Here is a 25961-nt window from a genome sequence, read left to right on the forward strand (position 1 = left end):
GGCTGCTCTGAGGTCTCCACGCAGCCTTCTCTTCTCCAGGCTGAACAGCCCCAACTTTCTCAGCCTGTCTTCATACGGGAGGTGCTCCAGTCCCCTGATCATCCTCGTGGCCTCCTCTGGACTTGTTCCAACAGTTCCATGTCCTTTTTATGTTGAGGACACCAGAACTGCACACAATGCTCCAAGTGAGGTCTCACGAGACAGAGTAGAGGGGCAGGATCACCTCCTTTGACCTGCTGGTCACACTCCTCTTGATGCAGCCCAGGATACGGTTGGCTTTATCAGTGCTGATGACCTGGCAGAAAATCTTGTGGTGCCAAAAGTGGGGGAGGACAGAGCCAAACTGGAGTGGAGAGAAGAAGTGTGGCAACAATGAATGAACAGCAACCCAGATCTGGGGAAGAAATGAGTCCAAAAAAAAAGGGAAGTTGCAGTAAATAATGAAATAAATATAAGTCCAGGTTGCTGCTCTCTGAAGCCTACAGCCCTGAAAGATCCCATACTGAATGTTTTAATCACTCTTGGCCTGTGCAAGCTAAGAAATGTAGGCATAGAAATGATGAAAATGCTGCAAGGTTTAGAACCTGATATATAAGGACTGGTATTTGGTATGCTTGCAGGCAGGAAAATCACTTCATATTTTATTACTAATGTGTTCAAGCAATGATGCAACTGTAAGGAGGGACTTGCTCATTCTTAGGAGATGACTAGATAACAGCAGCCTTGCTGTGAGATGGTTGTATGCTTCAGTTCTCATCTCAATCCACTGAGTATCCAACTTCATGTCCAAAATCCTTCTTCTGCTGTTGGTGACAAGCGTAAGCTTATCCTTAGAAAACATATTCCTGCTCTCCATAGGGACATCACGTACCACTGGCCTGCAGCGTGGTGCAATCCAAGCTCCTGATTGCTCGTGTGCCAGATCACTGAGGGTACAGACCTATGAAATGACTTAAAAATCTGGATGTGTTCCCATATCTCCTCAAGATGACAGACTTGGGCAAGTAGATACGCAATACATGTAAGTGTAGGCAGATTATAAGTGGGCAGACTAGACTGAAGTCATCTAAATCTTGTAAAGCTCTCTCTGCTTCTCCCACTGAAGATTGAAATGGTAGTGCAGCGCCGGCTGATACCTGTGTGTAACATCATCAGGCTGCTTTCAGTGCTATCCTGATTTACTTGAAACTTCAGAGCACTATAAAGAGACATTCTGAGACTAAACACATTTGCAGAGCTCATTGCAGACAAATAATTTAGCATTACTAAGACAGCAAATACTTGCAACCACCAGTCTGTCAGGTCCTGTACTCAACAGTGCCTGAAATGCAGCGGCTATTTCCCCTTCTTGGAACAGGAGATGATTTCATCCTTTCATACTGCTTCATGTAGCAGCATCATTACATGCCAGCTTTTTGGTGGGGACGGCTGTGCACCTAATTCATCCAGCTCACACTAGTGCTGCCGCTGACAATCCCTAGCACGGATCTTCCCTGAAGCTGTGTTTGTTTAACCAGTATTTAGTGAAGTCGTTGTTTCTAATTTGTCTGTCTAATCTGTGCCTAATTAGCTCCTTTTGAACTCATCATCCTGCACACCTACTTCTGTGAAATGATCCTGGGAGGTGGAGAAATGTTGCTGTCGAAATCCAGTGAGCTACGTTGGTGCAAGTGAGCTCAGAGCTGGGCATGATATGGCAGCGCTGGAAATTGCTCTACTTTCAGGGGCCATGTTTTAGACTTGGATTCTAAACTGTGCTGCTGAAAAATGAGTGGGTTTGTCGGTTGATTTTTTCACATCAAGCCTAAGCTTGCACATTCAGACCAGTTATTTCTCCTTGAAGAGCTCTTTTCCAACATCACATATCCCTTTGCAGTTGCGTAGCTTTGCTTTTCTGCAGCAAAGGGTGGATTGGGGACATCCAGTTCCCCATATTCATGATCCAGATGAGTAATTGGCAGCTGCTCCAAACATGTGTCCTAATGCATTTATGGATATTTATGATCTTCCTTGGTAGAGAGATGAACATAGAATCATAAAATAGTTCGGGTTGGAAAGGACCTTAAGATCATCCAGTTCCAACCCCCTGCCATGGGCAGGGACACCCCACACTAAACCATGCCACCCAAGGCCTCATCCAACATGTTTTATCCCTGAGGACCCTGCTGAGTCTACTTTCTTTTTCGCTTTCATTTGCCTTTGCTCATCACCTACACGTGATTCATAGCCACACAGTTGGCCAAATGGATATAGGGGTATCTCAATGTCATGTTGAAGAGATATGCTGAAGCATCATTTCTCCTGGAGGCAAGACCAACAGGCTTGGCAGACCAGGGCTGTGTTTGACAGCTCCTACATCCCCATGATCCTCAGTAACTCTGCCTTGTGCTTGCGGTTCATTTCTGCAGGTAATGCTGTTACACCACAACAACAGAGCTGTCTCCAGATCTCGCTTCTTGAAGGCTTAAGAAGAAAGCTTTTCTTCTGTGCTGCAGTTAAGCAGGGAGGGAGTCCACATCCTTTAACCAGAAGATGGCACAATGTAACCATTGTATGAACCTGGCTATTCTGGCGGTCCATCAGAGCGCTCTCCCTAAATATGAGGGCTAAACCAGGAAGCGTTTTCCAAGGAGGGTATAGTGGCTCTCAGGTTCTGCATTGCACATCACACATCTCTCTTCTTGCGTTCTTCTTGTGCTTCTGCAAATGCATGCAAGCTACTTGCCTTTTCCCTCTCCCCCATGTGTTTGTGTGCATGCATGGGTGAGGATATCGCATATACCTCCACACGCCTGCATGATTTCCATAGGGTTACACCGTCTTCCAGCAGGCCTGGCTTTGGCAGGCAGGCTGGACAGCCCACCTGCTTGATTATCCCCCAAACCCCCAACAGATGCACGCGAGACCCCAAGAACTCATGTACAGGGACCCCGAGCTGTCATCACCGGCTCACAGCCGCACTCTCCCTGCCTGCCGGTGCACACCTGGGCTTGCTGGCAGTGCGGGGTCCCCCGTGCTCGCTGTGATGCATTCATTCCTCTGCTCTCCTTCCTCTGAGCTTCAGGGGCTTTCTGCCCGTGTTCGTGTGACTTCTGTGGACTCTTTGTCTTGTTGTGGCCTCTATGCCTTGTAACAGAACTGCCTGAGTTGGGTTTGTACTGAAAGGGCTGAAAATGAGCTTCAGGGAATGGCTTGAGAGAGCAACACAACACAGAACAGCCTGTGTTGTGTTTGCACCGAAAGGGCTGGTAAGGAGGTTAATGAGTCAGGGAACGGCTTGAGAGTGCAACCTTGCTGAAAGGTGGTGAAGAGCATCCAGGCATCTCCACTGCTGTAGATAACTCATTTGTTCCATAGGGGTCCCATGGCTGGTATTACGCTGCTGACTGAAAATCCAAAGCTCCTTTTACAAATGGGAAACTGAGGCTCATAGCAAGATATGGGACTGGGCATGGAGGAAATGACACAGCCAAGAGCAGTTCTGCCTTTCCTCTTTGAGCAGCCTTGGCTGTGGCTATAGGCAAGTGTGTAGCTTTACTGTGGCAAACACAGCTACCCCTGTTGTGCCTCTGACCAAATTCTTGGGCACATTGTATTGCTTAAGCAGCCGGGACATGTAAAGCCCTCTGAGAGTCTTGCATGAACAGGCCCTTAGGAGTGCTAAGTGTTGCGGTGCTGAGGATGGATTATTTGAAAGGCAGGGCCCAATTAATGTTGTTGATGGTGATGGCATGACAGGCAGTAGCTTAACAGCAGATCCTAGAGACATAACTGCACCGGGGTGAATAACTGAGCAAAGGCCAGATACTCCTATAATTTTCTTCTTCTTTTAGCTCAGTACTGACATCAAAGTTGCATTGTTGGGTATCACTGTAAGAGACGTGTTGCAGAGGTTTTGTGCCTGTCTCCAAGGACGGAATTGATTCCCAAGGTTTCTTTGATTGCACTTTTTCACTCTACTCAAACACAAACCCTTTGCCTATCTAGGAAGATACAAGTCCAAGAAAACTGGTGGCAAAAGAAGCTTAAAAAAGATAAATTAGTTACTTGTGTTTTTTCTTGTCTGGGTGAAATTTGCTCTTTGGAGTGTGCTTGATAATATTTGCATAAAATTATTCTCCTCTGAGCAGAAATTGTTGGGACTAATTTAGTTTCAGGGCAGAAATCCAACCTTAGAAGACTATAATAACGTGGCAGCTCTTTGCCGGTGAATTACATGTTAAGTATCTTACAGTGGAACTGTAATTACATGCTCACTCCAAGCATTGACAAGTAAACAGGATTATAACAGTCTCTGGAACCAATGTTTGCATGAATTCTTCAAGAGAAAAGAGAGACTTGAGGACACATATGGGGTTTATTTTCTGGCTGAAAGCATATCATTGTTATTTGTTATTCACACACTACTGCTATACATGGCAAAACAGAGGCTGTACGGCACTTACCAGCTAAGAGGGAGACATGGGTAAGAAAAGAAGAATTGAAAGTAAATGTTGACATTTTCAATATTTGTTTTATCTATGAAGGGGAGTGGAGATAATCAGATATTAACAAAAAATGAGGTAGCTCTGGCATGCACTGGAAGCACAATGGAGATGTGCCTGCACAGTCTGCGTTGACTCTTTTGGGCCTTCCAGTGATGATCAATGCACACCTTAGCGGGTCTGGAAGTCTCTATGCAGAGCTTCTTACCTGTGTTTCCTTTTGCTTCCTCGCACTTCTGTGTCTCAGAGGACTTACCCACATGTGGCTTAAGTAACTTTTCACCTGGCCCTGAAAATCATGTAGTTCAGTTCACATGACATCGGTTGTAAGGAGCAAAGCAATGGCATGTTGCGTCTGATGGAGATGTCTCTGCACCACCAGGAGGGTTCAGCAGCAGATGGATAAACCACCCATCTATTACTCATTCATAACTGAGGCCTGGCAGCACTTATTTCTCCCTTTCTCTTTTGTCTTAATGCTGGGATAAGGAAGGGGTATGACTAGCAAGGGGTAGACAATAGCTTAGACAAACATGTAATCTGCTGGCTGTCTTCAGGACAAAGTGGGGTGAGGAGATGTATTCCTGGCAAAGTTCAGAAGTGTCTGCAAAGCTTCCCTAAACATGATACTAACCCAAGCGAGCTGGCGAGAACATGTCAGGACAATAGGAGGGGAAGAGAAAGATGTTGGGAGTGCCATGTGCTTATGTAGGTATTTGGATTGGGCACTAGAAACCAAAGAAGCACGTGTCTTAGTGTCTTTATGAGAACTCCTCTCTCCAACAGACTGAAAAACAGCTCCAGGCCCAAATGCTCCTGAGCTTTGGGAAAAAATGGACTTGGAGATGAATTCTGTGGCTGTGGCTCATCCCTGACCAGTATTTTGTCAGCCTTAACCTATGTGCTCACATTTGCTCTCTGTGCAAACTCCCCCTGTTAGGGGATGGTGTCAGCCACTTGCCCTAATGAAAGCATCATTAAGAGACATTTTTGCACCATGTGTCCTGTACTCTGCAGTGGCATCCAGGGTTTCAAGCAGGCATTCTCACTTGCAGCTTGGAAAATGGTGGCATGACTTGCTGTAGATCAGGAGCCTGCATGGGACAATTGAACTGGCAGCTACAGGAAATGGGCTGGCATCTGGCTTATGCATGCTCTGTGGCAAAGCTTGGGTATGGCCTTGGTGGCAAAACCTCCCTCCAGTGAAAGCCCTTTAGCTTGGTTGCTCTGGGATCCTGAAGTCTCTCCTGTGTTGTAAGCAGACTTGTTCTCACACCTGATAGTGCTCTTTTATGAAATGGAAAGTGTCCATAATGAAGCACAAAGGCTCATTAGGAAGGACTCGGAGTCTGGGCTCCAGAGCTGCAGCTGACTGGGTGAGCTCAGCCAAGGGACTGAACTTGCCAGTGCATCTTGCTTCTCCATCAAATGGAGATACTCACAGACCAGCAGATCAGGAGATGCATCCAAAGGTGACCCTTGTTCTACGCAGAAAACTCACATGTAAGACTGGAGACATTACATTCGTGGTATTTCATCTTACAGTTTCAAACATCTCAATTTCCCTGTGTCTTTACCAGTCTTCCCAGAATAAGTTGTTGATTTGGTTGCCTTTTGCACACCTGAGATTGTTTTAAGAACATCTTTGTTGGTAAACTGGTTATAAAATTCTAAAGTATGTGGCTCATTCCTAGAAACATCTGAGCTATGCCAGCATTCGAGTTTGTGTTTAACTCTGAAGCGATCTGGCATCTGGTTTTGTCAGGGCTATAAAACCCTGTTGTCTGACTTAACCAAGTACATAGTTCACTGGTCTGATGCATGTGATTCCAGCGACCCCAGTTAGACAACCAGTTTGAGGGTCTGGATGGATTCCTACAGAATCACACCTGCAACTGTTCTCTAGCATGGCCATGATGTGCCTTTCTGCATAGTGCAATGAGGCCTTGGCTTCAATTAAATCCACAGTGCCAATGCAAAGAGTGGTACCAAAGGGGCCTCAAAGTGATGGGAACAGCACACCACCTTCTTCAAGAACCTGCACTCTCTTTCTCACAGGATTGTACCCATGACTAAACGTCATTACATTCTTACTCTGCTTCCTGAAGGAAACACAGAGTCAGAAGCAAACCAACCTGCCAAGCTGAATATAGTAAGATATCAGTTTCTTTGGGTACCAACATCAGATGGATGAAAAGAGGCTGGGCAGGAAGACTTAGCTGGTGAAAGCAGAATGCTCTGATGGACCATAGCCTTCCTGTAATGCCCATCTGCCCTGCGCACTGGGATTGATAGAAGTGTGTGCCCTGCCAGAGCACACTAGCCTGCATGGCTCTCCCCACCTGGAGTCACGGCCAGTGATTTGGAAATACGGATCTGCAGTTTTAATTCTCTTTCCTCTTTTAATCTCTTCTTTTGAAGTGAACCTTTCACGCAGATGACTTGGGTGTCTGTAACCCAAGTCCCTCGCCTTGGTTCTGGAGCACACGACAGATTCAGACTTACTCCGCTTTGTTGGAAAATACAGCTGAGTTCAGGCTCATTGGATTATTCAGATTGATCATCCTTGTAATTCCTCCTGGCCTTGAAATATATTATTTTTTTTCCATAATGCCTGGCCTGGATTTCCATGTCTAAGGCTCAGGATGTGGTATTCCTTGAAGAATTCTTTTGCACTGTGTAGCTTTACAATGTGTACAATTCCTTCCCTCCATTTATTCAAGTGCTATGCTCAAGTAAGGGTGGTTGTGTCTGTAATCTGGGTATCTCAATTAATGGTCACATCAGGACCCAAAAGTATTCCAAATCTCTTATCCTTTTCATATTAGCAAATGATTTATGAAGAAGACATTTGGAGTCTGGTTAGGAAAATTACTCCATAAAATTGAATGTATTTAGTCTTGCTGCACTTGTGTGTCTGTTTTCAACTGAAATGATGATCCCTATTCCTTTGCTAGCACAGAAGAGGTAATACATCCATAAAGCTGAGCCAACAGTGTATAGCAATATGCTATATTGTCAAAACTCTTCATTAAAGCTCTGACACTAGAGTCACTGTAGAAATGAGGAAGAGAGCTTCATTTTTGGCTCCCAGATTCATTGTCCTGTTTTCCCATGGGAAGGACTCTCACACCTTGCAAGGGCAGAGAATTTCCTCTGCAGCTGATGGGAAACAAATGTTCCTGAGTCATTCACAATGTACTTTTTCTAATGCCACTGCATGAAAATGAGGATGTCAGCTCTGAAAAACGACTCCACAAATGTTTTACCCCACTTGGAGATTTACTGCTCATATAGTCAGATGAGGGTTGGTCTTCAAGTCTTTTTGTTTACTCTCTGCAGGGCAACGCAGGGATGAAGGGATGGAGACAGACCAGGATCCACCTTGGATTATGTATGAACACAACAAGAAACAGACTCTGACTTGCACAAAACCTTTCATTCTTGCTTTGATTGCAGAGGGGTGAGTGCCTCATTTCTCTTGCAGGGCTCCTGTGGGTATAAAGCAATAGTGAGCAGGGGGGAAATCTAGTGTTCTTTGTATCATTCTCTTCTCAACTTCTTGCTGGGGGTAAAACAGCCTGCGGAGGAAGATTTATCAAGTGACTTTGGATGGTTTATGCCATCAGCTAACCATTCCCAAAGTGGGGATCTCTATGGTGAGGATGGGAGCAGGCAATCCTCCCAGTCCCTTTCCTGCCCTGGGACATCATTCTGATGGCTACTATTGTAGGATCCCCTGTGCTAGGAAAAACCCATTACTGCCTTCAGATGTGCCCTTGACTTTGCTGGAGCACCATTAGAGGAAAAGGGGAGGTGAAGCCGAGGGCTTGACCCACCAGTACAGTTTGAACTGCAGGGCTGGCAGTGAGATAAGTATGCTGCTGAACAGATTTGGTCTGGAATCAGTAAGGAATTACCCGGAACGAACCCAACTTTCCCTGCACTCCTTTTAGGAAACTTGCTCAGATCATTCAGAAACTGGGTTTCTTCACCTGGCTATTGAAAAGATTTTTCCTCATTTTTTTCCTTCTATACCTCCTTTTTTTTCTGGTACTGTTTCTCGTGTGGATTTGTGGACACCCTCAGAACATCCTCTGCTCCCCTAGGGGTTCTGTTGGGTTCTCTTTCTTGCAAACATCCACATTCAGGTTTTAGTGAGGGCATTAATTTCCCTTTGATTTAGCACAGCCAGGAGTTATTCCATTGTATCCAGACTTGTCTATTTACCCTCTAAAGCATGTTTCTTTTATTTACTCCTCCGGAGCTGCCTGTTTAATCCAATCGCTTTTCCACTGAATTACACTAGCACAATGACACCGGCCAAACAGGTTCAGCCTGGGTCACGGGTGGCAGAGAAAGGGGCTATATTCTTGTTAGATAATAACTCTAGTATTAAAAACCCCATAGTATTTACTGGGACTGGTCAGTTTTATAGCTAAAAGGGAGCTGCTGTTCCCAGTCAATGGTTTTGCAGCCCCTATCCCTGCAGAAACTAAGCAAATGAGGGGAGAGTCTAGCTCATTTCTGCAGGAAGCCTGAGGTTTGTTGGAAGTCCGGGTAAATGGGTATTCCTGGTCAGTCCAACCTGGGACCTGTTAGAGAAGGCAGCCCCCAAATTCATCCCAAAGCTCCATACCACAACCCTGGGATGATATTCATCTGTTTGACCTCACAGCCGTGTCTACCGTGAATAACAGCACCCTGGTGAGCAGACCCTGGGGCTCAGCCAGCGCTGCAGTGGGGGCTGCACCCGGTATCGCCAGCATCTTTCTTCCCTCTGGCCTTGGGTTACAAGCTGGGTGACAGCCGAGGACACCCTCTTAGGTATTTATGGCACATTTCTGCTCTTTTACTAGTGTGTTACATCTGCCTTGTACTGCAAGACTGTCAAGTTCTTCATTATTCTTTCTTGAGAAGCAGGGGGGTTTATGGTTCTTCATTATTAATGTTATATCTTAATTGCTCTCCCAAGTAAACAGACACCTGCACTTTACAGAAACATGAGAAGATAAGTTCTCCAGCCTGTGGAGGTTAAGTTCTTATTTATATCTTTGATATACGATTTACTCTCTAGCCATCTTCCTAGTGAGATATGTTGTCACCTTCTAGTAACCCTGGATATATCTGCTGCTTACCAGGACAACGGCCAGCCCCACACTGCTCCTGTTACTTTGGAAAACCAGAGCCGTGGGTTTCATAAAGGCTGGGTTAAGTAAGCAACAGATTTATCTTCGTCTAAAGATAAAAGCGTTTGGCTGCAGACATTGGCAGCCTCTTGCATGTTTCCAGGGCTCCTTAGTGTGCTCTCTGCTCTTGACTTCATGTGGGGATGGCTGTGGGGGCAGCTGCCCAACTGAAATGGCTGTCTCGAACACCCTAGCCTAAGTAGACCTGTTTTAGCCCTGCCTGTGCCTAGGGAGGGTGTGAGGGAGGATCTCCCATGTAGGCTCTGGTGTGTCACATCCTGATGGATTCTGTATCCATCTTCCTTGGGCTATGGGCAAGCGGGCAGCGTGCCCAGTAGCTTATTCCCTGGCATGAATAATCACAGAATCATGGAATGATCTGGGTTCAAAGGGACCTTAAAGCTCATCCAGTTCCAACCCCCTGCCATGGGCAGGGACACCTTCCACCAGAGCAGGTTGCTCCAAGCCCTCTTCAACCTAGCCTGGAATGCCAAGGCTGAGCCACTGTGTTGGTGTGGTTGCATGGGCTGAGAGCCATCCATAAGCCAGCACTCAGCCTGTGGAATCTGTTTCAGGAACAGTGCATGTCCAGGAGAAATATCCTAAAGGAAAAGCATTGAGGATATGGATGCATAACCCTGCAAACGCTATTGCTACACCAAAGCAGCCTGTCCTGCTTGGATCTCCGCCTGGGGGAATCAGGGAGACTTTCTCAGCACACCTTGAGCAAAATGAAGCTCCTGCCAGTCCAGGCAGGATGGAGCAAGAGGCTCCTCGTCATCCAGTGCTCCTGAGCAAAGACAGTGTGGTGCTGAGGTCCCACTGTCACTTGGGACACAAATCCTCACCCAGTGATGCCTGACCCCATCCCACTACTCAGTAGGGCAGCAAAGTCCTTCCACCCTGCTTCTCAGCCAGCATCCCATGCCAGCCTTGCCTATTATTTTTATTTGCATACAGATATGAAAAGCAAAGAGATTTCCAATGAGGATTGTTTCCGTATGGTTTTACGCATAGAGTAAACAAAGCATAGCTGTCGACTATATAGTTAACATGTTTCTGGTGGTGTTCCCATCCAGAAAATGCAGCTGTGTTATATTCCTGATAAAGTGGAACTAATGTTCGACTCCAGCAAGAATGTTAATAAATGAAAGACATTTCAAGCAACACTGATTGAGGCAAAGTGTCATCTCCCCCCAAACCCCCCCAAATAAAGCTTTATTTTTCTGCAGAGTTGCAAAAACTCTGGCATTGGACCTGGAAACCAGTAGATTTCAGCTCCTGGTTGCACTTGCATGAACCTGAAATGGATTTATTGGTTTCAGTGGGTTTGTTTGGTCACTGAGAACAGGGGTTGTGCTGTTGCTTGCACTCTGCTTGCAGGTTCTTCCTTCAGATTATTTGGTTTCCCTTCATTATGGAGACCCAGCCAGAAAGGGCGAGGTTGTGCTAGTACCACCTACACTGAGCCAGTGCCCCTGACATGCTGCATGTGGCTATTGCCTAATATCCTATTGCTGACAATTAAAACACAAACATATAGTCACATTTTTGGATGGAACTGGACAAACATTTCAAAACAGTTTATGCATGCAGATTTGTATGTTATCAGAGCGCCACACATGCACATGGAATTTATGGAAAATGCTGAGAGATTTGAAAGGAAATAGTTTGGGAAGTTGTCTTATTTTTTTGAACATAAATCCCCAAACAGTTTCCCTTAACATTCCTCACGTCTGTGCGGAAACTACTACTTGACAACACTGGTTTTCACTCTGCCTGCTGATCTTGGGCTTTTTTTTATCCCTCTTCTTTTCTTTGTTGTTTTTCGCATCTCTCCTTTCATGTTTGCTACATCTGTTGGCTAAACCCAGCATCAACATGTACAGACAAACTTCCTTGCACGGGAGGTTGATGTGAAGGAGCAGTAGGAGGAGATTTAGGCCTTCAAAACTGTGGTCACCTCCCCAGATGAGATGTTTAGATTCAAGGATGGATATTCAGCCTTCAGCTCTGACTACCTGGACTGAATAGCTGCTGCACAGATGAGTCTGCTGGCTTGATCAAGAATTTTTCTCACAATGATTCCAATGGCTCCAGTGGGATTATTCTTGTGCTAGCCAGATGTAAAAGGAAAGCAAAATCAAATCCTTCATGCATCAGTGTCAGTCTGACTCCAAGAGACCAGTGTTGAGTGATATAGAGGATAAGGGGCCTGAGGAAGGATGTGTTTATGGAGAACATTTGAAAACTTTAACTACTTGTAGTTTGAGCAAATGCTGAGTAAGGGAACTACCAGCACGCATTTAAGAGTGGAAAAGAAGAATGAGAGCATAAGCAAATTGCTTGAGGTGATGCAAAGGGATGTGAGAAAGAAGAATGAGGTACAATTAAAGAAAGCAGGAGTATAGTTCTTTCAGAAGAAGTCATACCAATCTGACATAAGCCTTTTTTACCATATTCCTCATCCAAATTGCTGAGCACCTTCCAGGAGTGTGGAAATGTCATGTTGAGTATCAGATGTGCTATATTCCTGGTGTAAAAGCCATGGGGATATAGTGGTTGGGTGGAAGGGAAAATTCCCAAAATCTGGTTGGGAGACATCATACCTATTCTTGGATCTACTAAGAGAAGGCAGACAAGAAGCAGACAAGGCCTGGGACTTGTATGTCCAAAACCTTCTCTGTGTTCTTCCATCTGCATTGCTTGTTTAAAACCCTTCCTGGTGCCTACCTGTCCTGCAGGAAAGGAGAATTCTGCATGGATTATACTGTTTTATTATACTGGGACCTTCTTATACACACTTTTAAAGGAAGGAAGGCTGTCTTGGGCAAAATGGCCTAGCGTAAGGCATCCCTGCCCATGGCAGGGGGTTGGAACTGGATGGTCTTAAGGTCCTTTCCAACCCAAGCCGTTCTATGATTCTATGATACTATATTTGAAGCTGTCACCAAGGGTATATTGGCCTATACTTCTCAGGGCTGCCCTTGGATGCTTTGGCTCTCCTGCACAGGCAAGCTTTGCCTTTGAGAGAGAGGAGCTGTCCTTTGCTATAATCCATCTTGGCGACCTGAACTAAGCTGCTCAGCAGTGTGATGTGGACACTGAGACCTTGAACTTCACTTGGCAGCTCCTGGGAAGGCAGCGTGAGGGACTCGTGCTGCTGCTCCTCCTTGGGATGGCATTCCCTGCGCTGCCCGCACCCTGCTCAGGGCTGTCACGTTTCCCTGGTGCCAGGGAGCACTGACACAGTGTGCCTAACCTGGCCAAGAGAGATAGGGTCTCCCGGCCAACTGGGGATGGTGGAAAGCATTTCCTGCAGATGCCGTCATGTGCAAATTTAGCTTCGATGAGAAATCCAAGCACATTCTCCAGGCACAGTGAGGCCGGGCAGCGTGTGTGTGACTGGTCCTCAGGGGAAATGCTGGCAACCCTCTCCTGGTGGTACTTCAGAGAGCGGTCATTTGTGCCTGCAAAAAGCCCTGAAAGCCCCAGTGCAAGGGCAATGGGGCAGTGGGACCTCCCCACAGCCTGCGCAAAACCCAAGGTTTGGTGGACAGGACATCTAACCCTGTTACCATCTTCTCTGCCTGACAATGGTATTCACGTTTCGTGTATAAAAGTTGACCTTATGCATATGATGAACCATTTCTTTGCAACTCTGCTTAGAGCAAAGTGTAGTCTAAGGAAATATGTGTATATGTGGGGAGAAGAAAAGTTGTTTTTGGTTAAGAACAAAATATAGCTTTCACGACTGTATTACCCTGGTTCCTCTTTCCATCTGCCCATACCTATTCTCTGTATATTATATAGGTCTTGGTTACCACAGACAGGGGAGATAGTGATTCAACTCTCACAAAACACTGTTTTCTCTGAAAAAACATAGTTTCAGCCTTAACTACAGACCCAAGTGGATCAGCACAGTGACTCTGGTAGTGTGCAAATGGGAAGGAGTGTGTTGTGCTCCTTGTCTGCCTGGTTGTGACATTTTCTGTGCTGTCTTGTCCCATGCCATGTGCTTTACCAGAACTGATCCACCCGGGGAAATCTGCCCCATTAATCATGTTATTTACCTTTTTCCCCATGTCCACAGTGGTCCCTTCATCCTACATGGATGCTCAGGCTGACCCCACGTGGCTGCTCCCATTTGGTAACACGAGGAGGGCTGCATAAACGGGAGAATGTGCCTAATCCTGGCCGTGCCCTTCCATCACCTTCACATGCTCCGTCAGCTGCGCCCAGCCGCCCGGTCCTGCACACCCTCTGCTCCGGTGGCATGCATGTCCCTGTGGACCCGTGCCATGGGGCCTCGTGCTCTTGCAAGGCACCGCTGCCAACCCAAGTCACTTGGATGGCCTCAGCCCTCAGCCTGCTGGGTGTGATGGGGGAATTCAACCACCTGCAGTTCGAAAAGAACCAGTGAAATAGGTTAAGGAATTAGAGCCTGGAGGTGTTGTGTCTGCCAGGTCTTCTGTAAAAGGCAAAACAATCAAGATGGAAGGGAGAAAATAGGGAAAAATGGAGTTCTGTGATGATAGAGGTGAGCGGCTCCTGGGAGAAAAGAGGCAAAAAAGCTGGAAAGATTCCAAACAGTGGTTTCAGGCACATGAGGAAAGTCATTCTGGGGATGGATGCTCACTAGACCATCACAGCTACGCAAAACCTGAAAAGCCGTGGTCTGGAAACAGGGCTCTGGGGACGAGTGGGATACAAATGGACTGCTAGGCTCCTTCTCAGGCCACTTGGAGACACGTACTTGGTTGCTTAGCATTCTATTTTGTTTGTCAGCTCCAGAAAGCTGTTTTCCCACAGCCTTGTCTCAGGACCGTGGAGTGCAGGAGCAAACCAGGGCTGTTGACTTTCAGACTACTCAATCATCCTGCACGTTACAGCCAGCCCAGGGAAAACACAGCTCTACATGTTTCCTTATTTAGGTAGAAGTGTTGAGAAAACAGTATGAGATTGAGTTCCTGATAAACTAGGAGCTGTTTCAGGAATATTAATTGTCTTTGTTGTATCAGTGTTTTACAGTTATTCCTCTGTCGTGGTATTGGGAATGAGATGGATGGAGTCTACAGCGTGGCTTTGGACTGTCACACGCTCCCAAGCCCCAGCATAGAAAGTGATTGTGCTGACATTTTGGGGTCAGTAGGGGTTATTTTCTGGTTATTTAAGCCTGGGGTATGGAAGCAGTGGGCTCCATTCCCTGTCCCATGTAATCCCTTTGCAACATCACTTGGAGTCAGATTCCTAAAGAGGTTCTCGATGCCTAAAGTTTAAGGGGGATCTAAAGGTGTTCAGGCACCTGGATGCTTTTGAAAATCCTATGTACCACCTCTGTGATCCTTCATCTCTCAGAACTTCCCACTGGTGAAAGGCTGCAGTAGGGATTTTCCTGCTTTATTTGGAGGAGAAATGCCCACAGTGGGAGATGTTGGGGCCTACAAAGGCACACATGGGATTTTCAGTAAGTAAGTGAGGATGGAAAGAGTGGATCCATCAGAGGATATGTATCTGTTATGTCCAATCTGAGCTGGATGCTTGACACTGTGCTTGGGCACAGCCTAGGTTGGAAGATGGTCTCTTCTTCCAGACTGGAGCTGATTCAGGGCCAGACAGTTCACCCCAGTCTCTCAACAGTCTGTGATAAGAAAGCCACAGTCTATGTGGGAATTAAACCTCAGTCTCTGTGCATGACCCAGAAAAACAAGGCGAGGAGGAGGAGCTCTTCAGTCAGGCCCTCTAACATGGTGGGAAGCCCACCCATGATGGGCCAGCATCCTGCATCTGAGCCAGAACTGAGGCTGCTTTAGACGTCAGTCCACATGGGAACGGAAGGTTGTATAAACAGTTTTGGGGCTGGATCACCTGGATGGCAACGTCCTTGAGACAAAGTCCTTGATTCCTTTGTGGTGGAATGGCTGGGAAATGTTTCACACACCATCCCTTGAGATGCAGCCTGTGGTTGAGCTCTCATTCTGGCACAACTTGGGAGTGATTTTATCAGAATCCATGGCATGAATATGACCATGTAGGTCAAGTCCTGAAGGTTTGCCTCAGTCAACACTGTCTTTGAAGTCAATGAGGCTGAAGTTATTGCCTGGTTGGAGGAGTAGTCAGTCTGGGATTTCTCAGATGAATTAACTTTAATGTTGAAAATGATGATATAAATATGTAAAATATCAAAACAGTACGGTCAGTTGCTTTGTCTGTTTCTGGTTCAGGGGGGTTGTATGTGTAGTCTTGAACACTTTTTCACATTGATTTTGTGTATCAAGTTTTAATGCTGTCAGGAAACACTGAGTAAAAATATTTAGTAATAATAATAATATCAGAGGGTGTGATTTCATAATCCTATCAAAACAGACGAGATGAATGTTCAAACTACTTCTTGGCTTGGGTTTAGTAGTTCTCCGGGTGCCTATCAGTATTGGGACAGCTTAATTTTCAAGGAGGCCTTCATGCTGGAACATATCACGTAAGAGATCTAATAAACAACAGCATTAGCAATAATGTTATACAAAAAGCACAGCTATTGAGGCAGCCTTTTTTTCTTGTCATTTGTTTAGGCTGTTTGGTGAATTCTGCCAGGTTGATTTTTACCCTGTGAAGAGAGCAATTCGCTGTAAGAGCGGATGCATCAGCCGAGTCCTGTTTGGAAGTAAATAATAAATAATAGTAACAGTTAATTTATAGGAGCAGACGCTCCCACAGTTTATTTTCCAGTTGGTTTAGTTTAACTCAGTCCCGTCTCTTTCTGGCACGATTTGCATCCCAGCCGAGAGATCAAAACGATCCCAGCGATGGGTTTCACGGAGGTGGGGGAGCTCTGCTTGCGTTGGGAATGGGAGCGGTTTGGGGGGCGGTGTCTCCACCAACGCCAGGGTTATGGTGTGCTCCAGAGGATGCAGGGTTAAGGGGGAGGATGCTCTGGGATACAGCGGGGCTCAGGGCCGGCACCGCTGGGTACCAGGGGGTCTCGGCACTGGGTCGCTGTCTGCCGGTCGGGCTGCGCCGGAGCTCCGCGGGCAGCCGCGCTTCCCCCTCTTCGCCGGTCCCGCGAAGGGTTAAGGGGAGCGGCGGCGCGGCGCGGGCCGGCGGGGATGGGCGGGAGCTCCCGGGGATTGGTGCGAAGTTTGGAGCGGGGCGGCACCGCACCGCCCTCCGCCGCGGCTCGGCCCCCACAGCCACAAAGCCCTGCAGGGAAAGTGGCTTTATCGCTTGTTTCTCTCGCCCCGGCTCTTCCCCCCCCCCTCCTCTTCCCCAACCCCCCCCTTTCCCTCCCCTTCCCCAGCCCCTTTCCCCTCCTCCCCTCGCTCCTTAAACGGGATTCCGGCTGGGCGAGCCGCAGGACGGCATCACCGGGCATCCCGCAGCGGCGAATCTGTCAGGTCCCCGCTGTCCCTCCCCGCACACACACGCTCAGCCCGACCCGGAAAGCAGGAAAAATAATTTACAAGGTCTGCCCCCCACCTTTCCCCTGAGCTCCTCGTCCCAGTGCTACAAATCGCCTCTGGGGCGAACGGGGGTGGTTGGTAAAAAGCCGGTGTGGAACGGGGGGGAGACGCCCCGTGGGGAGGGCACCCCCGAAGGCAGCGGGCAGTCCCTTCCCGCCCCCCCTTGAAGGGGGGGGATGAGGTAGAGGCCAGCGGCGGAGCGCCCCGCCGGGCGCCGTGGCCGCGGAGACATGAGGCGGCGAGCGGCGGTGATGGGCGCCAGCAGCGCACGGTGCTAGAGCCCCGCAGCAGCCAAGGTAAGTGCCCCCCCATCCCGGCCGGGATACCCCCGCTTGAGTCGACGCAGAGCTGGAAGGTGTCCCCCCCCCATCCACAACCCCCGGCCCAGCCTCCCTTCCCCGACCCTAATATCCCGTTACCGGCCGCCGCGGGGCTGAGCCGCGCTGCGCCCCGGGTGCTGCCTCGGGGGGAGCCCCCGCCGCCCGCCCGCCCTCTCCTCCGTACCGGCTCCGCGCTGCAGGCGGTGAAGCTGGTGGCAAAGCGTCCGTGTTTGCTTTGCTGGATGTTGTACGCGGGTTGTTGTGTGTCCTGGGGGCACGGAGTGTTTAAACCGGGGAGTTTACAAGGGTGAGGAATTCAGACAGTGTTTAGAGAGTGAGAGTTTTAGGAGTAGAACAGGGTGTAATTAATGTAAAACCTGATCTATCCCGGGTTCGCATATCGCAGCGAAGGCATCTTCAAGAAGCTGGGTAATTAAGTGCGGTTTTGCTTTGGGAAGCACCTCTGGAGTTCACGGAAACAAGTGGGACTTGAGGGGGGAGAGGAAGAGGAAAAATCAGTGCTGCTCAGAGAAGTTGCAGAGTGGAGGAAGGCGCGTACCCAGAGCGGAGCCTGTCTGAGGGGCACTGAAGCAGCAACGCAAAGTTTTCTGGGCTGCTGATGGGAGAGGTAACATTCCTCCTCCCCCTTCCCTAAGTTCCTCCGCAAATTGTTAACCTGAAATCTTGTTTTATGGCCACTTGCTCGCGTTTTGTTTGCCTTCCAGACTGGTTCTGTACAGGATACCAAAGAATTATGCATTAACTGTAAACTTAGAGGAGCTCACTGGCCTCAGTGGGTTCTTGATTTGTATCAGGTTAAAGCAGAGAGGAGGGCAAAGTTTTACTTGCTGAGCGCCAAGGAATGAATTATAAGTACGTTGCTCTTTTATTTGCTGTTTCTGCTCTTAAGTCTTCGCAATGGCTTCTGAAACTCTGCAAAGTTGTGGGCAGTTTGGGGTTTTCCGACCCCCAGTATTTATTTTGCTCTCCCTTTCTCTTGCCTCCAGGTCTGAAAGGACTGTAGCCTGCACAATACGGAGGGATCTGGTTTTCAAAATGGAATTGCAGTTCGCGCTCCTTTTGGCAGGGATAATCGCTTTCTCGGACTCGGCCAGAGGTAAGGAGCCCGCACTCTGCGACTCGCACCCTTCCCTCCGCTCCATTGGGATTAAGCTCCAAAAACACTCGGTGCCCTCCGAGAGACCCTGTAAGGCAGCTGCTGTTGGTGCTGTTGGAGTGAACTCTGCACATTGCTTATCAGGGCCGTTGGTTTGGATGGAGCGCGGTCGCTCTGCGTTTGCTGAGGTCTCTTAGGTGCAGGTGAACTTCCAGGGGCTTTTCTTGTGCGTGTGTTAAAAACTACACAGACAATTTTAAAGAAAAGCAACTGCATTCCTCTGTGGATCAGAAATACCTCTCCCCTCCCGTAATCCCTCCAGCCTCTGCCCTGTATATTCCCACTCGCAACCTAAACAAACACATCCATTAACTTCCTCGGTGACAGACAAATGACAGTTCCCAACAGCGAGAGCATGTTTTAACGCTGGGGCTCCAGCAGTTGATCAGATTTCAATAAACAGGTTACTCTACCAGAGGCAAATTGAAGTGCATTGACCTGGGAGTGACAGGGGGCTAGGAAAAATGAAGTTTCTTTATGCGAAGGTGCTTTAAGCAAAACTCTGGGATCAGAGTGGATGGAGTGGTGGATTTTCCTCCCCTCTCGCCTGTGTTGTACCTTGGTGGGTGCTGTCCTTGGAAAGCCTGAATGAGAAACCATGCTTTCAGCTTGGGTCACAAAGGAGGGGCTTCATTGTTCCAGGAGAATGGGGTATGGCTTTAGGATGCAGATTGCTCCAGCTGCAATTCCCAACAGTATCAGAGTTGCGTGAATTGTTGAAAGACCTTTAAATCACCCAGCACCATGGAGTTGTGAATTAAAAGGCTTAAACTTGCCCTTTGCTTGGGCAGTAACTTGCCAAAAATAAACCTTGGGGCTGAGGGTAGGAAAGGAGAGGGGGAGCATTACTCTAAAACCCCCAAGGTTTGGTTAGTGTGCTGCTTTCTTTTCCTCCTTGGCATTGGCTCCCAAGCAAATATTTTATGGAGGCAAAAGCGCTATAAAATGATTCGGCTGGAAGCTGAATGAAAAAGAAAACAGTATATAGGGTGTAAGTCCTGCAAGCTTGAATTCCAGGCAAGGTTTACAATGGAGACTCAGTTTAAGTTGTAGGCAATGGGCAGCACTGTATGAATTCAGATGACCTCATGGATGTATATTATTGAAATGGACCTGAGCAGTTGGTGGAGTTCCGGAAAAGATCTGAAGTGGGCAGGAGAAGACAAAAAGATGTTTGTCTCTGTTGTGAGCGGAGCATCGGCTGCTTTCCTGGCTGACCCTGTTTCAATATGGTTTGCACTTGTCTTGCTCAAACTCTTTTATTGGCCCTGGAAAATGAAGTGCTCTGGGCTGCTGTTGTGGGAAGACGTGATAGAAAGTTAACAGCCAATAATTTTGGGACATCATGGTTTTTCCTATGGAAAGGTCTTTTTAATGCAACTTTGATAGGGTCATATTGGCAATTGGGTTATTTGAACTCTTTTCAGAGCTGGAAAAAAATCTTTCCTACAAGTGGATGGAGAGATGATCCTGGTTATTTAAAATGATGTAGAAAGAGAGTTTAAAAACCAGTACAGAAACATAGTTCAAATGATGTAGAAATAGGGTTTAAAAAACAGTGTAGAAATAAAGTTTAAACCCCATGAAAACTGTCATTCATTCACATGCTGATATCAAGAGAGAGGAGCTAAAGAAATAAAATGTGTCATTGCTGTAAAATATAGACAAAATCCTGACCTCTAAATCCTGCTTTGGACCTCCTTAAGGTTGAGAGCGTTTTTGATAACGGAGGATGTAGATGGATGATCAAACTTGTAAGTGAGCAGAGGTGAGACGACAGCCTTATTCTGTGCTGTCGAATATCCCCAATAATTAGATATTTACATTGGGAAGATTTCAGGTTCTTGGAAAAACGTGCTGGGTTGTTAACATGCCTGCAGATTTTTTCCGCATGTCTCATACAGTGGGTTCGGCCACTGGAGATGTATAAATGTTACCTGCTTCAGTCGCTCAGGTTTTATAGACAGTCCATGTGCCAAATCCCAGCCTGAGGTCGTGAGGCTTTCCTCTGGAGGAAGAAGAGCTCTTTGTTTTTGGCCAAACAACTTTTAATACCTATATCCTGATTGCAAACGAGACGTGTGTGGCCCAAAGCGGTGCCAACGCCTCCTGATCTGAGGTGTCAGAAGTTAAATAGGTGCTCGCTGGCTTGCCATCAAGGGAAGAAGGTGGCTGAGGAGGCTCTCAGTGAAAGTGCTGGTCCTTCTCTTGCACTCTTATTGTATCTTGTGCTGGAGTTAGGATGTTAACTTGGAGCCGGCTGATGGCGTGCTGGTGTTGGGAAAGGGCTGTGCCATAGTGCATTTGCACAAGGGGGCAGACTGAAGTTGCCCACGCTCTCCGGCTTTGCTATTTCCTGACAGTTGAGTGCTCAGCTGCAATCTTGCATTAAATGTTATGTTGTATTATTTTTCAATCTTCATTTAGGTGATGCCTTTTAAGGCAAAGGGCACTGCAGAGATGAGTGATTGGGCAGATGCGGCAACTTGGGTTTTTTCTTTCCTTCCCAGCAAATGGGGACATATTTCCAGGTTCAGAGCTGTGCTTACCAGCTCTGTTCCTTCTTGTGACCCGATGTGTCACATCACTGATGTACAGAACACTGCAAGAAAGGGGGTATCTTAGCAAATCAAGATAAACTCTTCAGAAAGAGGCAATACGTTCAAAGTAACCACGCAAAACAGAGAGCAGGTCTGATTTTAGAGGTTCAGGTGCAGAACTTGCTGTGTCTGGAGGGATGAAGGGGAAGATAGGTCTGGCTGAGTTTGAACCAGTGCTTTCAGGGTTGAAATTTAAAGACTTTGGCTAAAGGCTTGTCTACACCTGCAAATGCAATGGAATAACTCTTCCAAAAACCTTAATCTGGAATAATTCCTCAGTGACCAATGTTATTCTAGGCTAAGGATCTCCTGTTGAGAGCCATTACCAAAGAAGTCTTCCTCAGGAGCTATTTTGGTAGATATCCAAGCCCCTTCTTTCCCTTGGGGGTGAAGAGAAGAACTTCTGTGTGCTCAAAATCCACTCTTTGAGAGCAAAACCTGCATGCTGTGGTTTCCTAAGGGTGACTATGCCTTCGTCTGACAGCCAAGGCATAGGGTGGCAGCTTCAGCCCAGTTGCCAGCTGCACTGGCTAGTGTTGGCCCTCAACCCAAGATAATAGTGAATGTCTAGTGGCTCGTCCCTCTTGCCACTCCATCCCTGTTCTCTGCAAGGAGCCCTATACTGGGCATAAAAGTCCTCAGCCTCCTGCCCTGGCCCTCCTCTGCGGGGGTGAATGCCATCTTGGCTCAGTAACCTTTAGTGACTATGTCCTGCAGCAATGTAGCTCCTACCACTCCACACCTCCGGTCGGATACAGGTAATACAATCTGATATTTTCCTGCCCATATTATCTCAGTGACACACAACGCAATATTTGTTCCAAATCTGTCAAGTTGCCATCATATTCACATTGGTGACCGTATACGGTAACATTGGGATGTGCTTGGCTTGGTCCCGTGGCTTAAACAAGATTTCATATGGTATGCTCAGAAGTTTTTGGTAAGAGCAGCAGCTCCTCTTAGTGAGTAAACTGATATTCTGCTGGAAAGTAATTAGTTTGGATGTTGATTTCGTTTTCAATGCATTGCGTAGGGAGGGGAAGAAAGGGACCTTAATTGCTTTCTGCTTTGGCACTTCTCTGTGTGACACTTGGTTTGCAAATCTGGGTGATACTTACTTTACAGGGACTTTGCTGGTGGGGCCACCTCAAAATACAATGGTTTCATGCAGAAATAACGTTATGTGCCGTTTTTGTTTCTCTGAGTGTTGGAGAAAAGGAAATACAATGCTAGAAGGTTCTTGTTATCTCATAGGAGATGAGTTCTTCATTCTGGTGGGCATATTTACCAGTCTGTAACTCTGGGGTTTATAAGAGTGGTGTTAAGCGTGGAAAAGATAAATAATGACAAGATGAGAGTGATGGTTGTTGGCTTCTGTTTTACTCCTTGGATGGTTGTTACCAAATATAACGATTAGGTAATTTCTCACTTGTGAAAGAGAAGCATGTTCAGATTGAACAGTCTGATTCAGGCTTTATGTAAGTCACTGCATATCTTCTGGTTAAGTTTGGGGCATTTTTTGAATGGTGCTCTTGGGGAACTTGCTCATGAATAATCTGCCAGCATGACTTGTACCTAGAGTCAACATGGCGACAGAAAATCCTGCTTGTTTTCTTAAACCCCAGTTCCTCCCTTCTTCCATCGGCCGCTTTAAATTGTGGCTGAGTTTAAACATAAAATACAGCGTGTGTCGTACTGGAAAACGAGGGTTGATTTTATTTTATTACTTTATTAGCAATATTACAAAACTCAGCAAATTGCTCAAATAAATTTAGATTTTCCTTAAAGTTTTTATAACTCTGTTTCCCGAGTCCGTATGTTGCTTTGACCTTCATTAAAAGATGCAAGCAGCAAATTAAAATATATCTTTCCTGTGATGAACTTGTGCATAGCAAAGGCGAGACTCCAAAGCCTGACTCTTAGCCACAGGAGAAATTTCATGTGCCATGTGGTGGTGCTTGAGGGATTACAGGAAAATGGTTCTTTCAGGAAGAAAAAATCGTTCAAATCTAAAAAGCCAAAGTGACACTCGATAGCAGGAAGGAACCCATTTTTCAAGGTTTGGGACCGCTGCTACTGATTTATTAACTAAAAATGAAGTTTGTCTGCTGGCATGAATGGCCTGGCACAGCTGATCTTTTCCAATGACCCGTCTAATCATTCCTTTTAGAGTGACAGTCTCGCCACAAGCAGCGCTGGTACATCTGGGTGCAGAATACCCATTACGGAATAGTGTGAATGCAGTGGAGATGGTCACTAGCTGGCTGTGCACTTTTGCATTAATGATTGGAAGAGATAAAACTTTCCACTCATAGAAGAGAATAATAACGCAGAAGTCCTCTTCTGCCTAGTTAGAATCTAAACAGAAACACCCCAACATCCTTTAGTCACAGCTCTGTTCATTCAGTTGGAGTAGAACCAGTGGAGCTTTCTGATTTTCCTGAGACACGAAGCTTCTACTTGTGTCTGCACTGAAATGTAAAATCATGCCGATCAAAGGGTCTGTGCAATCATATCCCAATATTACAGGAGTCAGTGGAAATGCTCCTTTCTCCTCTTTCATTCGTTAACCTGCTCATTTTGTCTTGTTTCAAGGCATTTGTCTTTTATCTGACCTCTTCCTGTCTTTACTGGTGGGCTGATCAAGCTGAAAGGCATTTGATCTTGTTTTGAATGTTTAATTTGGATTTCCGTTCCTTTCCTTGTTCTCTGTAATCAGTCTTGACTTGGAGCTTTCTTTAATAATAAATGCCCCCCATACGTACTTAGCTGTATTGACCTGCCCTAATTTTTTGCACCAAGGTGACACAACTAGATGATCTTAAGGTCTTTTTCAATCCTAGCTATTCCATGTTTCTCTATAAGGGACTTCTTTAAAGAATACAGCTACTGTGCATGTAGAAGTTGTAAATACCGCTGTCTGATGCAAGCCTGTTGAGTCTGGTAGCTGTGGCACTAAGGTAAGAGCAAAACATTTCCAAAAGTAAGCTTGAATAATCCGATCCTGCTGCCCCGATGTTGTATGAGATATGCAGATGCTGCCCACGCCAGTTTTAACAGGTTAGGACCTGATTCAGAGCCTCTGTGTGTAGGTGCTGTGACTCCTACTCACTCCCATGGGTTCCGGATCCATCCCTGAAGGATGACTTACATAGATTATTTGTTACATCAACCTCTGTGTGGATCGCCCATGTACAACAGCAGGACAGATGTGGGTTAAGTGCGGTACTTTGGATCCTGCTGTTCGCCTGCTTCACCAGACAGCTTGGATTCCATATTTTTATTCCAGAAACACACTGCTTCTGCCCACTGTGGCTGGTGCACTGCCAGGGCTGAAAGCAGCTTGGAAATCCATTGCTTTAACTGCAAGAGGGGTTTATCCCCAAAAGAAAGGGTGCCATTCTTCTGGCAATGTTGCTAGGTGTGGAGGGGCTGAAGACTGGCCTGAGTGTTACTTAGCAAGTTAATATATGCTGTTTGCTGCTGAATCCATTCACATCTCTGATTTTCCCCTTATTTTTTTTCTCCCTTTCCTAGTCAAATAAACACGGGCTGCATAGAGCTTGGTTGCTTGCCCTGATTACACAGTCTCCCCATTGTATCGCTGTAGAAACACAGTATCCAGCAGCGCTGCGAATAACCTAACGTTTTTATTTCATCCCGACCACTCCAATTTTCAGGGAGAAATTCAGCCAATAACTCCAGGCTGCTACTTCCATTAACTGTTCAAACTTAATTTTGAGCTTCACTAAGGGAAGAAAAATGTAAATTGGGAACAGAGGCTTCTCAGAGCAGGTTAATGTTTCTCAGGATTGCTGCACCTCTATTCTTAGCCTCTCTGCGAGTGGCTTCCAGCTTGATGGGACCTAAAATCATTTCTCCTTATGTCTGGTTAATTTATTTTATGACAGGTTTACACAATATTGGGTGTTCTGTCGAGTGACTGAGAAGTGAGTAATGCAGGAGGTGTCATACCCTAGGTGCCACTTGGGGTGGTGGTGAGTTTGGTGGGTATTTTAGGAGCTGTCAGTGTTATGTGCATGTTAGATCAAACCACAGGAACAGCAGACAAATGCAGAAATGTGGACTTGGTTTGTGCAATAGGCATTTAAGCTCGTATTCTCCTTGCTGGGTTTGCTCACACATGCCTGCTGAATGGATGATGGTAAGAGTCTGGTACTGGAGTTGTGCAGGCTCTTCCTGGCAATTGCGGGCTTGCTCGTTCTGCCCAGAACAAGATATTCTGGAGAGGAGAATAAAAGCTGGAGGAGGACATAGATGGAAATGGGAGCATTAGCCAACCTCCAAGAGAAAATCCAGGCTGAATTAGTACTGCTGCTCTTGAGACCTGGTGCAGCCAAGCCTTGCGAGAGGATTTGGAGTGTGCAGCGTGTGGGCTCTGAGAAGAAGGTTGAGATGCGGCTCTTCCACATCTGTGCTGTATTTCTCTTTTCAACTGTGTCTTCCCTGATGTCCCCACATATAGGTGTGACGCTTAACTGGCTCTGAGTAGAAGCATTCTGTCGTAAAAGGGGAAGGGAGGTTCATTGTAGTAGCTAGTATTTTACTATTGCCTTGTATGGATTTAACTCTTCCTTTTTATAGACAGAAGTGAGGACAAATCAGCCCCAAAGGAGGGAGAAGGAACAGTTACTCAGCCCCAACAGCTTCCTACAGCTGAACAAGCCAAGCTCCTGGAGTTGGGCTGCTGCAGATGCTGGAGCAATGCGACCT

At 46.7% G+C, this 25961-nt stretch overlaps 1 protein-coding gene across 1 annotated transcript in view; it reads left to right on the top strand.

Moving 5' to 3' along the window:
- Positions 1-17677: 17677 nt before the first annotated feature.
- Positions 17678-25961, top strand: part of FGFRL1 (fibroblast growth factor receptor like 1) — a gene marked incomplete at its 3' end in the record, with an annotated part of 174078 nt that continues 165794 nt past the window's right edge. Inside the window, exons 1-2 of the mRNA XM_080626315.1 lie at positions 17678-17757; positions 18458-18567. Of these exons, the coding sequence (XP_080482441.1) occupies positions 17693-17757; positions 18458-18567 (175 nt within the window). The 5' untranslated portion in view covers positions 17678-17692. The remainder of the gene's footprint in view (positions 17758-18457; positions 18568-25961) is intronic.

This window comes from Psittacula echo (assembly GCF_963264785.1).
Source record: "Psittacula echo genome assembly, chromosome: 1".
Taxonomy (NCBI): Eukaryota; Metazoa; Chordata; class Aves; order Psittaciformes; family Psittacidae; genus Psittacula; species Psittacula echo.